The 13,167-nt window shown below is 49.5% G+C and overlaps 1 protein-coding gene and 1 long non-coding RNA gene across 5 annotated transcripts in view; one reads left to right on the top strand and one right to left on the bottom strand.

Moving 5' to 3' along the window:
• HMGN5 (high mobility group nucleosome binding domain 5) lies at positions 1-8,262 on the top strand. 4 transcript variants are annotated; one of them, XM_038164618.1, is made up of 7 exons: positions 1-47; positions 617-660; positions 1,803-1,832; positions 2,488-2,517; positions 2,971-3,021; positions 6,190-6,333; positions 7,553-8,262. In XM_038164618.1, the coding sequence occupies exons 2-7, from the start codon at positions 646-648 to the stop codon at positions 7,598-7,600; spliced, it is 318 nt and encodes a 105-aa protein (XP_038020546.1). In that variant the 5' UTR covers positions 1-47; positions 617-645; the 3' UTR covers positions 7,601-8,262. The 4 variants fall into 4 exon arrangements, with proteins under 4 accessions (XP_038020546.1, XP_038020545.1, XP_038020543.1 ...); XM_038164617.1 differs by lacking the exon at positions 1-47 and adding an exon at positions 346-401; XM_038164616.1 differs by lacking the exon at positions 1-47 and adding an exon at positions 374-401 and having other exon boundaries at positions 557-660.
• LOC119712859 overlaps positions 6,347-13,167 on the bottom strand; it is a 21,702-nt gene continuing 14,881 nt past the window's right edge. Inside the window, exon 4 of the long non-coding RNA XR_005259891.1 lies at positions 6,347-7,058. This is a non-coding gene — a long non-coding RNA (uncharacterized LOC119712859). The remainder of the gene's footprint in view (positions 7,059-13,167) is intronic.

Genomic DNA, 13,167 nt, shown 5'->3' on the forward strand with positions numbered 1-13,167 from the left:
CCCTCCGCCGGCCGAGGCCACGGGCGGGCCACGGCCCTTTCCAACAGGTACCGCAGGGCCGGGAGGCGGCGGCCGCGCTCTCGCAGGCCGCGGGGCCGAGGCGGCCATGTTGTGGTCCTGCGGCCTGCGGGAACTTTGGGGGAAGTTTCTGGGGCGGCCCGCGGGGGGCAGGGGCCCGGGGGCGGCGGGCGGCGCGGGGCCCCGCGGCGGGCGGGCGGAGGCGGCGGCGCCGGGGCCGCGCTCCGGGCCGCGCACACGCGGAAAGCGCGCGGCGCTCGCGCTACGGCGGCCCCGCCCACGCCCCGCCTCCGCGCCGCTCCCCGCGCTCCCATTGGCCGTTGCGGCCGTCAGTCAGCGGCCGGGCCCATCTCGCGCTCCCCATTCATGCAGTTTGGTTGCGTGTTGGTGTATTTTACTGTTTGCAATAAAGAGGGGGGGATTTTTTTTTTTTGTTCAGTTTCTGCCGCAATTAACTCTTGGTCCCTTAAACATCTTCCTTTTTATTTTTGGGGTTTTTTTTCCTGTCTATTTTTTTCTTTTTTTTTTTTTTTTGCAGGACGGTCGGAACAGTTTTTCGCCGCTTCCATTTATTTTTCGATATCTTATCTCTTATTAGGTTTTGCAATCAACTATTAAGGTGCAACTATGCCCAAAAGAAAGGTAAGTACGAAAAAAAAATAATTAAAAAACGAGGGAAGGCAGATGGGGAGCGAAGGGGGAGAGATTAAAGCGGCAATCGCGGAAATTTAGCTGTAAAAAAAAAAATTTAGCGCGCGCGCGCGTGTGTGTGTGGAGTTTTTTGGGTTTTTTGGTTGGTTTCTCTTTTTTTGCATTTTTAATTTTTGGTGTATGTCCTAGAGCGGAGCGGGGAGCGGAGGGAGAGGGCTCGGGGCGGGCAGGGCAGCGCGGCGAGTTCACTTTTGGGCTGTTTTGTTTGGGAAGGAGGAGAAGGCTGGAGCAGCAGTGTCTCCATGCTGGATTACAAACAGCCATAGTGCTGTGCTGCCCCTGTGGAGAACGCGGGGCAGCAAAACCCCCCCAAAACCTGCGCCACGACCCCCCCAGGCCCCCCCACCCACCTCCGCCAGCCTTTTAATCCCCATCGCGCCATTCCCGGCTGGATTCGCCTTTAAACGTCGCCTCTTTCTCCTGCGTTTGCCTTTGTTCTCCTTTTTTTTTTTTTTTTTTTTTTTTGCCTCCCACTTCTTGTCATACCAGATGGTTGTGCAATGGTAATTTGGGGCCATTAGGCGGCGCAGAATTTGAAACTGGCCTTCAAGGAAAGCGGGGAAAAGGGATTTATCGCCGTAGTCAGGAACTTTGGGGCAGCGGGAATGTGGGGCGCCCCCCTCTCCCCTCACAGCGCGGGCTGGGGGGGCGGGGCGGAGACGCGGTCGCCCCTCAATCATCGAGGCGCCCGCTCGAGGGGTTTCGACCCGGTCCAGGCGCCTCAGGGCCCCGGACGGGGCCGCCGGGGGCCCGGACCCAGTGGAAACGCTTCGGGCGGGCGCGATCGCCGCGTTCCCGGTTGTCCCTCATTGTCCTTGCGGGGCCCGCGGCGACCTTGTTGTGTGAGGGGAAATTGGCGGGAACTTTTCGAACTCGACGTGATGACGTAGCGGCGGCGGCCGCGGGGCATTGTGGGAGTTGTAGTCCGCGAGGCGGTGGGGATGGGGGGAGGCCGCCATTGCTGCGGGTGGTGTTGGGGGGCCCTGTGAGCCCCCCCGGCTCCCCTCAGGGCTCAGGTGGAGTCACAGGGGGTGGTGCTGCTTTCTCACCTCAGTGTCTCGCTTTCCTTGCAGGCTCCAGCTGAAGGCGAGGCAAAGGAGGAGGTAGGAGTTGTGTGTGGTCCCCACTCCAAGAATTCCCGTGGGGTTCTGCAGAAATTAGGCAGCCCACGCAGCTCATGAGGGGTGTTCAGCCCCTGGGGGTAGCCTGTGCCTGGTTTTGGGGTGCTCGGGGCCATCACTGTCCTCTGAGGTGGCAGGTGACCCCCCTGAGGTGGTGCTGGGGGTCCAGCAGCTCCCCTGGGCTGAGGTCAGGGATGGATCCCGTGGGAACATGTCCCTTCTAGCCTCACAACTCCTGCAAGTAAAGAACATTCATCCCTTACCGCGTCAGCAGAGACCTGCTGAGCAAAGGTGCACTTTTGGGAAGTCACAGAATACCCTGAGCTGGGTGTACAAGGATCAGGGAATCACAGCATGGTTTGGGTTGGAAGAGACCTCAAATATCCTCTGGTTCTGCCCCCTGCCACGGGCAGGGACACCTTCCACCATCCCAGGCTGCTCCAAGCTCCATCCAGCCTGGTCTTGGACATTTCCAGGGATGGGGAGTCATCAAGGTCCTCACCATAATGCCCATAATTTCATAAATGCTAAGATTTCTGTGGGGCTTCAGGATGCCGTGTTATTTTGGGTGGCAGTAATGAGAAAGCTGTGCTCTATGTGCTCTCTGAATTTTACTAACACATCTTTCCTTATGCAGCCAAAGAGAAGGTCAGCCAGACTATCTGCTGTGAGTACCTGTAGTTCTCCTTTAATATTTTATCACCTGGGATGGGGACACTTCAAATAAACTATTAGGGTTTTTCCCCCAGAATTGGGAAAGGCACATTTAGAGTATTGCAATATTTAAAATTCCCATTCCATGTTTCTGTTGCCTGAACATCCCCACATCCCAGGCTTCTCCTGTGAGATACCAGGTGTGTGTCAGTGCACATTCCATCTGGGCACAAGTATCCAGAGTTAAGGAATATTGATCTCAGGATGGATTTGTTCCCTGTAGGACTTCTCCATACAAATGCTCGTGGCTCTGTAAATCACCTGCTCTCTCCTTAGCCTGGTAATTTGCCCATTGATTTTTTTTGCCGGGCCAACAAATAATTTTCAAAAGCTACCAACATAATGCTCATAAAAATAAGTATTTATTTCTGGTATTCACCTGAGTTGTTTCTTCTGTTTTTTGCAGAAACCTGCTCCACCCAAACCGGAGCCAAAGCCCAAAAAGGCAGCACCTAAGGTAAGGGTCTTGAACTGAAGTCATATTTTCCTTCTCAAGGTATTTACAGGGATAAACCCCCCACAATTAACCACTTTGCTTATTCATTATTATCTTGAAAGTTTGAAGATGGAATTATGTGAGCTGAAAGAATGAGAAAGACATCATTTTATCCAATTTCTACAGAAGAATGTGGTAAACTGAGCAGATTTGAAATCCCTTGTGGTGAGGCTTTGCTGCTGCTTTACAAGGCCATTCTGGAGTTTCATATAATGCATTGTTGGGAAAATGATGCTTGGAGTAGAGATCAGAGACTCAATTAGAGGAGGCATTGACAATCGTGCTTTTAATTACAGTTTCTTACTCTGTTTCCATTCTGAGGCCTCTCTGCAGTTAGTTATCAGTTTATCACATTCTAATCACTCCGAGTTCTTGAGACCCCTTCAGCTGGATATTTATGGAAATGTCAAAAACATTGGCATGTCTGACAGTATAATTTAAAAATAAACTATTTAAAGCTCTTTTTTAGTTTGGAGCAACAGTTTGAAATTTCAAAGGGGGCAGTTCTGCAATCCATGAGGGATTTATTTCCATCCCCTTCTTACCAGCCTTCCCAGCCATCAGTTTGCAGTGCCTTTTTGTTAAGATTTTTCTGTAAACATTTAAGATTTTGCAGGTAAAAAACCAAAAAAAAACCCCAATGAATGCCCCAGCAACAAAACTTCAGTGATTGTTTTTAACCTGTTCCCATCTCACATTTTCCTTGTGGTTTGGTGGGCAAAGCACAGGGCAGAGACACACTTTGGTTGCAGAGGGAGATGATGAGCTGGGAACCAGGAGCTTTTTCCTTTTCCTTTGAAAAGGAATTTGCAATTGCCTGTGGCCCAGCAGACTTCCAGATGAGGGACCTCTTTCCCTCCACATCCTCCACATCCTCTGTGTGGAGCAGCAGAGATGCTGTGGGAGAGAGAACCCCAGGTGTCATTTTGGGCTCGGCTCTGTAATCTCGGTGCTGTGCAGAGTGAGCTTTTCCCGTTCCATCTCGGCTGCAGCTGGAATTCACATTCCTGGCTGGATGGAGCACTGGACACTCTGGGTTGCACTTCCCTCTAGTGGCTGGTGCCCCAGGCAGAGCAGAGCTGGTGGCACACGGGGCAGGGCAGCAGTGGAGATCCACGTTGTTGTAGTTGGGTTTTTTCCCAAGTTTCCTTATTTATTTTCATGGAAGCACTGTGGGGTTTCAACTAAATCTGCCTTAAGTGAATGTGAAAAGCTGTAGGAACAGGGTTGCAGGAGTTAAGGCCTGTAAGGGACTGACAGAGCTTTGTTTGGGCCCCCAGGGCACAGCTGGGTGCTGTGGTCTCCCTTTGGGATCATGCAGGGATCCCCTGCGAGCTGTGCCTTGGGAATTGCCCAGCTGGACTTGGGAAGCGTTGGTCCTGCTGCTCCTGAGGTGCTGTTTGCAGCCAGGACACCTGAGCTGTGGTTTTGGCTCTCCAGAGCTCCTCCAAGTGCACCAGCACCTGTGCAAAGGGTGATGGAGTAAGAATTGTGGAGGCATTTTTGATTTGTGTCTGCCCCAAGAGCTTTCCCTGTCAGCCTTCAGCACCTTGGAATGGTTTCCGTGTGTCAGAACAGATTTCACCCACAGCTTAATAGATTAAACCCACAGTTTAATAGATTAAACTTTGCCACATTCATAAACATGGAGCTGGCAAAGGAGTTTTGTCACTTCTAAAATGCAGGGCCTGAATTTTGAACTGTTGTTGCCACCTCTAGAGCAAAATTATTGAGGAAAATGAACACAAGGCTGTAGCTGAGGTCCTGTTGTGTCCTGTGGGACCCTTTCCCTCCAGTCAGTTCAGCCATGGAAGTCCATTTCCCTGGATTCTCCTCCACTTTTCCAGCACAGAGATTTGCTTTTAGCTCTGTTAATATTTTGTTGGGGTTTTTTTTTTGGTGGGATAAGGGAACAGATAAGCGGTGCCATAGTACAATTGTAATTCTCACTGCCAAACAGCACCAGCATATTGGGTATTCCCAAGAGAGGGACTCCTGGCATCACACTGTAGGAGTTTTCAGGGTGGGATGAAATCCCTCAGACTGAGGAGTGACAGGTTAGAGAGGAAAGAGACCCTCACTCACTGAATGTACTGCCCCCACCTTAAATTTTCTGCATTATTGGAGGATTTGCTGTTAATTTTGGTGAATTTTAATAATTGGAGAATCAGGTGACTTTACCCCTTAACGCTCTGAGTTTGCCCTCAGCAGCTCATTTTTAAGGTGAATTAACTGTGTGCATTAATAACGGAGGGATTGAAGTGAGAAACTAAAACTTTTTGTAACCTTTTAGTAACTTGTAGTCACTGAGAGAAATCTGCCGAGTAGATAAATGTATATGCAGTGATTTTCATTTATCCCCACTCAGCTGGGAGCAGATCTTGCAGGGTTTCTGGTTCCTCTGTGGGAAGTAGGTTAATCAAGCAAGGGGCTGAGCCAGTGCTGTTACTTATTGGCAGCAAGAGGCACAACTTTGGAAGTGAAACTAATGAGGGTCAGGTATTTGGGTCAGGATCTGACCTTGCCTATGGAAAATGATTACTACAGAAGCATCAGGTTTTGGGTTTTGTTTTGATTTAGCCTGAGCCACATATAGGAAACTGTGCCTTAATAATAAATGCAACTCTCTTGTGGTTTGCAGAGTGATGCTGTTGAGTCCCCAGTTTTTCTGGCATGGAAGTAGTTTATTATCACAAGGAATATTTCTGGCAGGGAAGGGGGAAAGTCCTTTGCCTACAGCTTTGTTACAGTTTTCTAAATAGGCATTAACAGCACATCTGAACTATTCTGGTGTTTGCACGTGTTGGTTTTCTTCTGTGGCTGCCTTTCAGCAGCAGGGCAGAAGTACAGGCCAGTCCAACATTTTTTAGCTAATTTAATTGAATGCCTATTTAAAATGAGAATTCTTTTAACCCCAGCCATGGCTGCTTTTATATTCTGCACTTCCCTGTAGCACATCCAGGACAGACAGAGGGAAAAAATTCCTCCTGTGAAACTTCAATCTCACCTTGGTCAATAGGAAGTTTGGGGGGTGGAAGGAGGTTGTGCAGAGAGTTTTGGAGTTGAGAACATGCTGATGTTCAAGGTGGAAATCAGGATTTAATATATCACTGTCTGTTTTCTCAACAGAAAGAAAAAGCAGCAAATGATAAAAAGGAGGACAAAAAGGCAGCAACAAAAGGGAAGAAAGGAGCCAAAGGCAAAGAGGAAACTAAACAAGAGGATGCTAAAGAAGAAAACCACTCTGAAAATGGAGATACCAAAACTAATGAGGTACTTTAGCTCCACTAAGCTGGGAACAGAGCCAGATGTGCTGGAAGCACAGCTGCAGGAGCTCTGCTGGGCTCCAGAGGGTGGGGGGTCACTGCCACTCTGTGAGGACAGAGCAGCTGTGGTACCTGCCCAGGGCAGCTCCCAGGGACAGCCTGCAGGAACGGCCTTGTCCTTGCAGCTCCTTCCTGCCCTGTGCTGGAGCCCTTCCCCAGGTGCTGTCTGCTGGCCCTGGTCCCTCTCGGGGCTGGCTCACAGCAATGCCCAAGATTTGGGGAACAGTGGAGACATTACCCAGGGACATCACCACCCTCCAGCCCTGAGCTGACTTTGCACATCCCCTCTGGACTGCTGGGTTCCTCTGCGGCTCAGCACGGGTTGGTGCTGGGCCAGAAATCTGGTTTTGACTTCTACACAATTCTTTAAAACAATTATTTGGCTCAGAACAATTGAACAAGAGATTTGAAAAGTAGACTCGATCTTGTCTCTTATCTGCAGCCTCTTCCCACAGGTCCTCGCTGTGGCAGCTCCTTACTTCAGCTGCCTTTTGCTAGGTCCAGCTGCAGGCTCCATCAGCTGCTGAGGGATTGTCCCAGCAGATTCCTTGCTGATAGAGGAGCAGTGTTTTCTCAGGGCTCTCTTTGCCCCTTGTGTTCTGTCACTGACAGTGGTGTCTCTTCATGGGTTGAGTGTCGCCATCCAGCCAGGGGTCCTTTATTCTTTCATCTCTGAAACAAGATCAGGAGCTGCTTGGTTAGAGCACTGCACGGCTGATGTGCTTCAGAGGGGCTTTGAGGGAGAGCTGCAGGTTTGATATGTTGACTTGGAAAGTAAAAGCACATTTTTATAGAGAAAGGTGAGAGTGATTCCCCAAAGTTCAGACAGAGCAGGATTGTGGTTGATGTGTAGTTCTTCCACTGCCCCGTGATGAGGGCTTGCACTTCCCCTAATATATCATTGATCCTAATTAAAATAGATTGCAAACCTCTGCCTCTCTGCAGACACTTATTCCAAAATTACCCCACTAATTAATACTCCTGTGTTTTTACTTTAAGAATCATCAGCCCATTGTTACATGGATGTTTTCTGTGCATTCCTGTCTATCCACACCAAGCCTTGTCCATGTCAGTGTTAACAAACTGGTCTCTTTTTGATGCTGGTTAGTTTGGGATCCAATTAGCATTACCAATAATATTTCTGTTCTTCCCAACCCTTTTTCTAGGCACCAGCTGCTGAAGCATCTGATGATAAGGAAGCCAAGTCCGAGTAATGTTAACCCTGCCCTATATCTCCATCATTTGGTATCCGTACCTCCATGCTGTATTGTTAACAGAGAGGAATATTTTTATCAACTATTTTATAAATGCAGGTTTTTTTAGCATGAATTTAATTATGGAACATCTTCATCTCGGTTACTTGGGAATTAAATCCCTAACAAACAAAACAAAACAACAAAAAAAAAAAAGTCATTGTTTTTAAATTTTGTGATTGTAATAGTTTGTATGGTACATGGAAAGAATAAGTGGTGGTAGCTTTTGACTTCTGTCAGTGTGTCCCTTTTTGTGTAAGTCATGCTTACAGACTTCAGATTTTAATTTTTCCCTTGTATGTGTTGTATGGTTTCTTAAAGTGGGGAGGTCTCAAAACAAATAACCGTGTGAAACATTCCAGTGGTTCTGTGGGTTGCTTTTATAAAGAAGGTGAGCTATTTTCATGAAAAAAACCTAAGAGCTGGAAATCTGTTGTTTCCCAAATGTAATTTTATTTTGTCAGTTTTGAAAAAAAAAAAAAGAAAAATAAATAAATAAAAGTGTAATCCTGTTTTTAAATGAAATACAAACATTTCTTTTCAAAAAGGGCAGGTTGGTTGTATGTACCCACTGTTAGGAATTTTGCTGGATTTATCTTAATAAAAAAGACTCCTCAAAAGCTGATTGTGGTTTGTTGCTTGTGCTGCTGGAAAGGTCCCAAATTCCAGGAGGGCTGCAGTGGGAGAGGGACAGCCCATGGAGCTGGAGAGCTTTGGGCTTTCGGCTGGGGCTGAAGCCCCTGTCTGCCTCAGTTGTGTGACTCCCCATTAATCCAGGCCTCCTTGTTCTGGGAAAGAACTGGACCAGACCAATGACCTGGGTTAAGTCCCAGTTTTGTTACAGCTTTTTTGTGCAATTTTATCAACTCCTGCTAAAACCTGCTTTTACAGAAAGTCTCTTCACATCCAGGATATATCTACAGGATATATTTAATAAGAAGAAAAATGTCAGCAATGCAGAAACCTTCTCTCTCCCATTAAATTGTTCCTCAGCCCAGCAATGGGAAGTTCCAAGAGCTTGAATATTTTGTGTCCAAACCCCAAAGAGCACCTCAGTGCGAGTGTCTTGGATGCAGTGGGGTTCAGGATGAGTCCTCCAGGGCCACTAGAGGATGTCTGAGTGTGGATTTCATTTTCCAAGCCTGAGGCACTGGGGGTTGTTACTCCTGCTGCTCCCCCTGTTCTGCACACTCGGGATTAACTGGGCTCCATCTTCCTCAGCAGTGAAGGTGAGGGAGTTCTGAGGGGCCTTTTCCTTGGCACTGTGTTCCCTTAATCCAGCAGAGAAAATCTCTGGTCTCTCCTCCAGTGAAAACCGATGGAGCAGTAAGGGGATTCCCGGTGCCTGGTGGAAGTGTGCTGAGATGTGGGTAAAACCAGACTGAACATCCCAGCTGGAACATGATCCAGCAATAGTTCAAATGTCATCCTGACTGACATCTAAAAATGATTCACCAAATTTCCACTCCACAAAGACAGGCTGGGAGAGCTGGGGGTGCTCAGCCTGGAAAAGAGTAGGCTCTGGGAGACCTTGGAGCCCCTTCCAGTGCCTAAGGGGGCCGATAAGGAGGAGGAACAGGGACCCTTTATACAGGCACATAGTGACAGCACAAGGGGAAATGGTTTTAAACAGAGGTTAGGGTTAGTTGGGATTTGGGAAGGAATTCTTCCCTGTGGGGTGGGCAGGCCCTGGCACAGGGTGCCCAGGGAAGCTGTGGCTGTCCCTGGATCCCTGGAAGTGAGCAAGGCCAGGTTGGATGGGGCTTGGAGCAGCTTGGGATAGGGGAAGGTGTCCCTGCCCCTAGCAGGAGGTGGATTAGATGATCTCTAAGTTCCCTTCCCACTCAAATCATCCCAGGATTCCATGATTCCATGAGTTTAGCCAGCAGTTGGCGAGAAATCCCAATGGGCCTGCTCCAGGGAGAGAATGTATATTGGACATATTTTAGATTTCTGTTACTTCCTACCCCAGTGGTTTCTCTAAAAGGGCTTCAAACAGGAATCCAGCCCTGCAGGAAGGTGGAGCCCCTTCTCCCAGCCCTGGTGCCGTGGGACCATCTCTCTTCGGCTCCAGCCTCCAGTCACTGAGTGTCTCAAGCATTGTGATTCAAGCAGCAGACACTGAGTACAGTTGATATTTCCTCAGCACAGGATCCATCCGTCTGCCGAGGTACAAACACCCTTTGGAATGAGGTCACTCTGATCCCAGGTCGTGTCTCTCCATCTGAGCCCAGAGGTTGTTACACAGAGCATACAGCAGAGTGTTTGGTTTTGGTTATTTCTTTGTTGAGTGCCAGGGTGGGAGTTGTTCTTAATTCTATAACTATTGTTCTAATCAAATTCCTCTTTCAAATAAGTACAGAAAATTGCCCAAGAACATTTTGCTCAAATTCATAACTTTTCGGAGCCATGGGGTACTGAGAGAGTTGCACAACTGAATGGATTGTCTGGTTTATGCCAAACCCTCCTCCACGGCTGTCCTGGTGTCTAGACACTGAATCCAAAGCCAGCTCCATGGCAGCTCCCAAGCTTGGCTTATTTTGCCTGAAAAGGAGAGGTTTCAAACTTTCAGGTTTATTTGGAATTTGTGGAGAAAGTGCCTTCCCCAGGGTCCCTGGCTATCTGTTCCCTGTGTTCCAGGTGTTCCTGGGTCTGATGCTGGTTAGGAAAGATCCGCAGATTGCTGTGGATCTGATTATCATTATTCATCATAACAACTGGGGACCTTGAAGATGCAAAGGTGAAGAGATTCAGGAGTGTGAAGGCAGTGATGGTTCTGAGGTGATGTCATGGGAAGAGATTTGAGCTGTGTTGGCATGGTGAGTGTCCAGGCAGCTGGTCAGGGTGAGAGGAGACAGCCTCAGGGTGCACCAGACAGGGTTTAGGTTGGATATTAGGGAAAAAAGGGTTGTCCAGCCCTGGCACAGGCAGGAGTCACCTCCCTGGAGGGATTTAACTGTGGATGTGACACTTGGGGACATGGGCAATGGTGGCCTTGCCAGTGCTGGGGGAACAGTTGGACTCAATAGGCTTGGAGGGCTTTTCCAACCTAAATGTTCCTGTAATTCCATGATGCAGCTTTTGGTGCAGGCTCCCAGAGCAGCACAGTGTCCTGACAGTGTCCTCACGGGATCCTCAACAGAACTGGGCAAGCATTTGCTTTTGTTTGCTCAGAACAATAAACCCACTGAAAACCACTTCGAAAACTCTGGTCACTGTCCTGGGAGGGACAGGGAAATCAGAGGAGGCACCTCCAGACTTCATCCTGGTTTCCACCAGCAGCAACGTGCTGGAGCAGCACAGGGGGAAAAGGCACTGCTGCCTCAGCAAGCAAGAGAATGGCAAACACAGTGTGAGGTCCTTGGGATGTAAAAAAAAAGGGGAAATGGGGAAAATAAAATAAAACAACCCCTCCAAGCACATAAAAGGAAGGGTTTTGCAGGTTCATCCCATATCTACCTTTGCTCCTTTGAGTGAAGTGACTGTACACAAAAAAAAGGGAAAACCCCTCTGCTCTGGAGCAAGGCTGGGAGAGCTGGGGGTGTTCACCAGGGAAGAAAAGCTCTGGGGAGAGCTTAGAGCCCCCTTCCAATGCCTGAAGAGGCCCTAGGAGAGCTGAAGAGAGCCTTTGAACAAGGGATGGAAGGACAGGACAAAGGGAAAGGGCATAAGATGAAGTAGGATAGATTTAGTTTGGATATTGGGAAGAAATTCTTCCCCATGAGGGTGGGGAGGCCCTGGCACAGGGGGCCCAGAGAAGCTGTGGCTGCCCCTGGAACCCTGGAAGTGTCCAAGGCCAGGCTGGATGGGGCCTGGAGCAATCTGGGAGAGTGGGAGGTGTCCCCGGCCATGGCAGGGGGCAGAACCAGAGGATATTTGAGGTCTCTTCCAACCCAAACCACTCTGGGATTCTGTGACACTCCGACAGCTCTGATTTTCAGATCAAGAGCAGCTCCCTGGCAGTTAATGGAGTAACACTGGTGTTAATCTGATGAAGGAGGAAGAAAATTGAATCTCTGCAATGGAAACGATGGCTCCTCCCTCTGCCTGTCTCAGTGGCGCTGCTCCTTTCCCGTGCAGCTGCCGGGAGCCCCCGCTCTGAAACCTGATGCCCTGGATGGGCTCCAGGAGCCGGGAACACCCCGGGCCCGGCGCTGGGCAGCTTTCGAGGAGCTCTGTCCTTTGAGAGAACAATGTCAACGTGGCTTCCAGAGACTGTCCCAGTGGCCGGAGGAGCTGGAGGTGGTCACAAGTGAGCATGGACAAGGGAACAGATGTCACTGGTGACTCGTGTGGCCGTTGTCCCCTGCTTTGGAAGGGGTGTGATTGGGATTGGGTGAGTCAAGGAGGGGATGGGGAGAGGATCAGAACTGCTCCTAACCCCTTCACCCACACCTTTCTTCTGTTTTCAGAGAAGCTGTGGCTGCCCTGTGCCTGGAAGTGTCCAAGGCCAGGCTGGATGGGGCTTGGAGCAACCTGGCCTCAATGAAAGGTGTCCCTGCCCATGGCAGGAGATAGAATGAGATGGGCTCTAAGGTCCCTTCCCACCCAGACCACTCTGTGATTCCATGATTCCATGATCATCCCTGATTTATCCACCTCTGCTGGAAGATGACAGGGCGGGGCCGGTGGGACAGGATCCCAGAGGAATGACACTCCCTCCCTCCTGCAGCACCATCCAGGGAATCACTGGAACAGCGTCAAATGGAAGTGATGTCCAGGGGTTAGTGTGAACTTCAGGCTGAGGTAACACCTGAAAGCACTGAAAGGAAGTTGGTGCTGATGTGATGGAAAAGGGAAAACCAGCAAATTGGAAAGCTCTGTTCCTATGAGTGGGAATCCAATTGACACCATAAAGCTCTCAAAGGCAACTTAATACAATTGGACACATCTTAAACAATTCCAGACGTTCTTAAAAGGGAGAGAGGAAGCATAAATTACTCAGGGAAAAATGCTGGATTGAAACCTAAACACAGAGTGGTCAAGTCCACTCCCCCCTCCCACTCCCAGCAGCATTCCCAGTAAGGGGGTTCCAGGGCACGGCTGTTCCCCTCTGGAAGTGCCTCCCTCCTGGCGAGCGAGGTGTGCTGCTTCCACTGGGGATGAAGTGCAGCACAAGCCTGGAATTCTCAGTAAAAGCTGCTCCAAAGTCATCCCAGAGCCAAAATCTCACAAAATCGCTGGGGTTTTGTTTGTTTTAACATGAACAATTCGGGGAGGGGGTGGAAGTGCATTTCTTGGAGCTCAAACCAGATGTGCGACATCCCAGCCACAAAGCTCCGGCTTCTGCGCTGTTTGTTTTCCCCCCAGGAAGATAAAAGGAGCTGTGGAGAAGGTTTGGATTGCGGCAGCTCTCGGGTTTCACCCTGGCTCCAGGGGCACTGGCAGAGGCTGCTCTGTGGGACCACAAACGAGTTTTGCTGTTTCACAGATCCGGGGCCACTGCTCCCCTCGGAACACGGCTGGAGTTGGAGGTGGGCTGTTCCTAAGCCTCAGGCTGAAACTTGGCTTTCCAGCAGGCTGGAATT

The sequence above is a fragment of the Motacilla alba genome, chromosome 4A, assembly GCF_015832195.1.
Source record: "Motacilla alba alba isolate MOTALB_02 chromosome 4A, Motacilla_alba_V1.0_pri, whole genome shotgun sequence".
Classification (NCBI taxonomy): Eukaryota; Metazoa; Chordata; class Aves; order Passeriformes; family Motacillidae; genus Motacilla; species Motacilla alba.

What these genes read in the sequence shown, in the direction of transcription:
- HMGN5 (XM_038164618.1), top strand. An exon ending in AAGGCGAGGCAAAGGAGGAG is followed by an intron (nt 1,833 to 2,487) that starts GTAGGAGTTGTG and finishes TTCCTTATGCAG; the next exon opens with CCAAAGAGAAGGTCAGCCAG. An exon ending in GAGATACCAAAACTAATGAG is followed by an intron (nt 6,334 to 7,552) that starts GTACTTTAGCTC and finishes CCCTTTTTCTAG; the next exon opens with GCACCAGCTGCTGAAGCATC.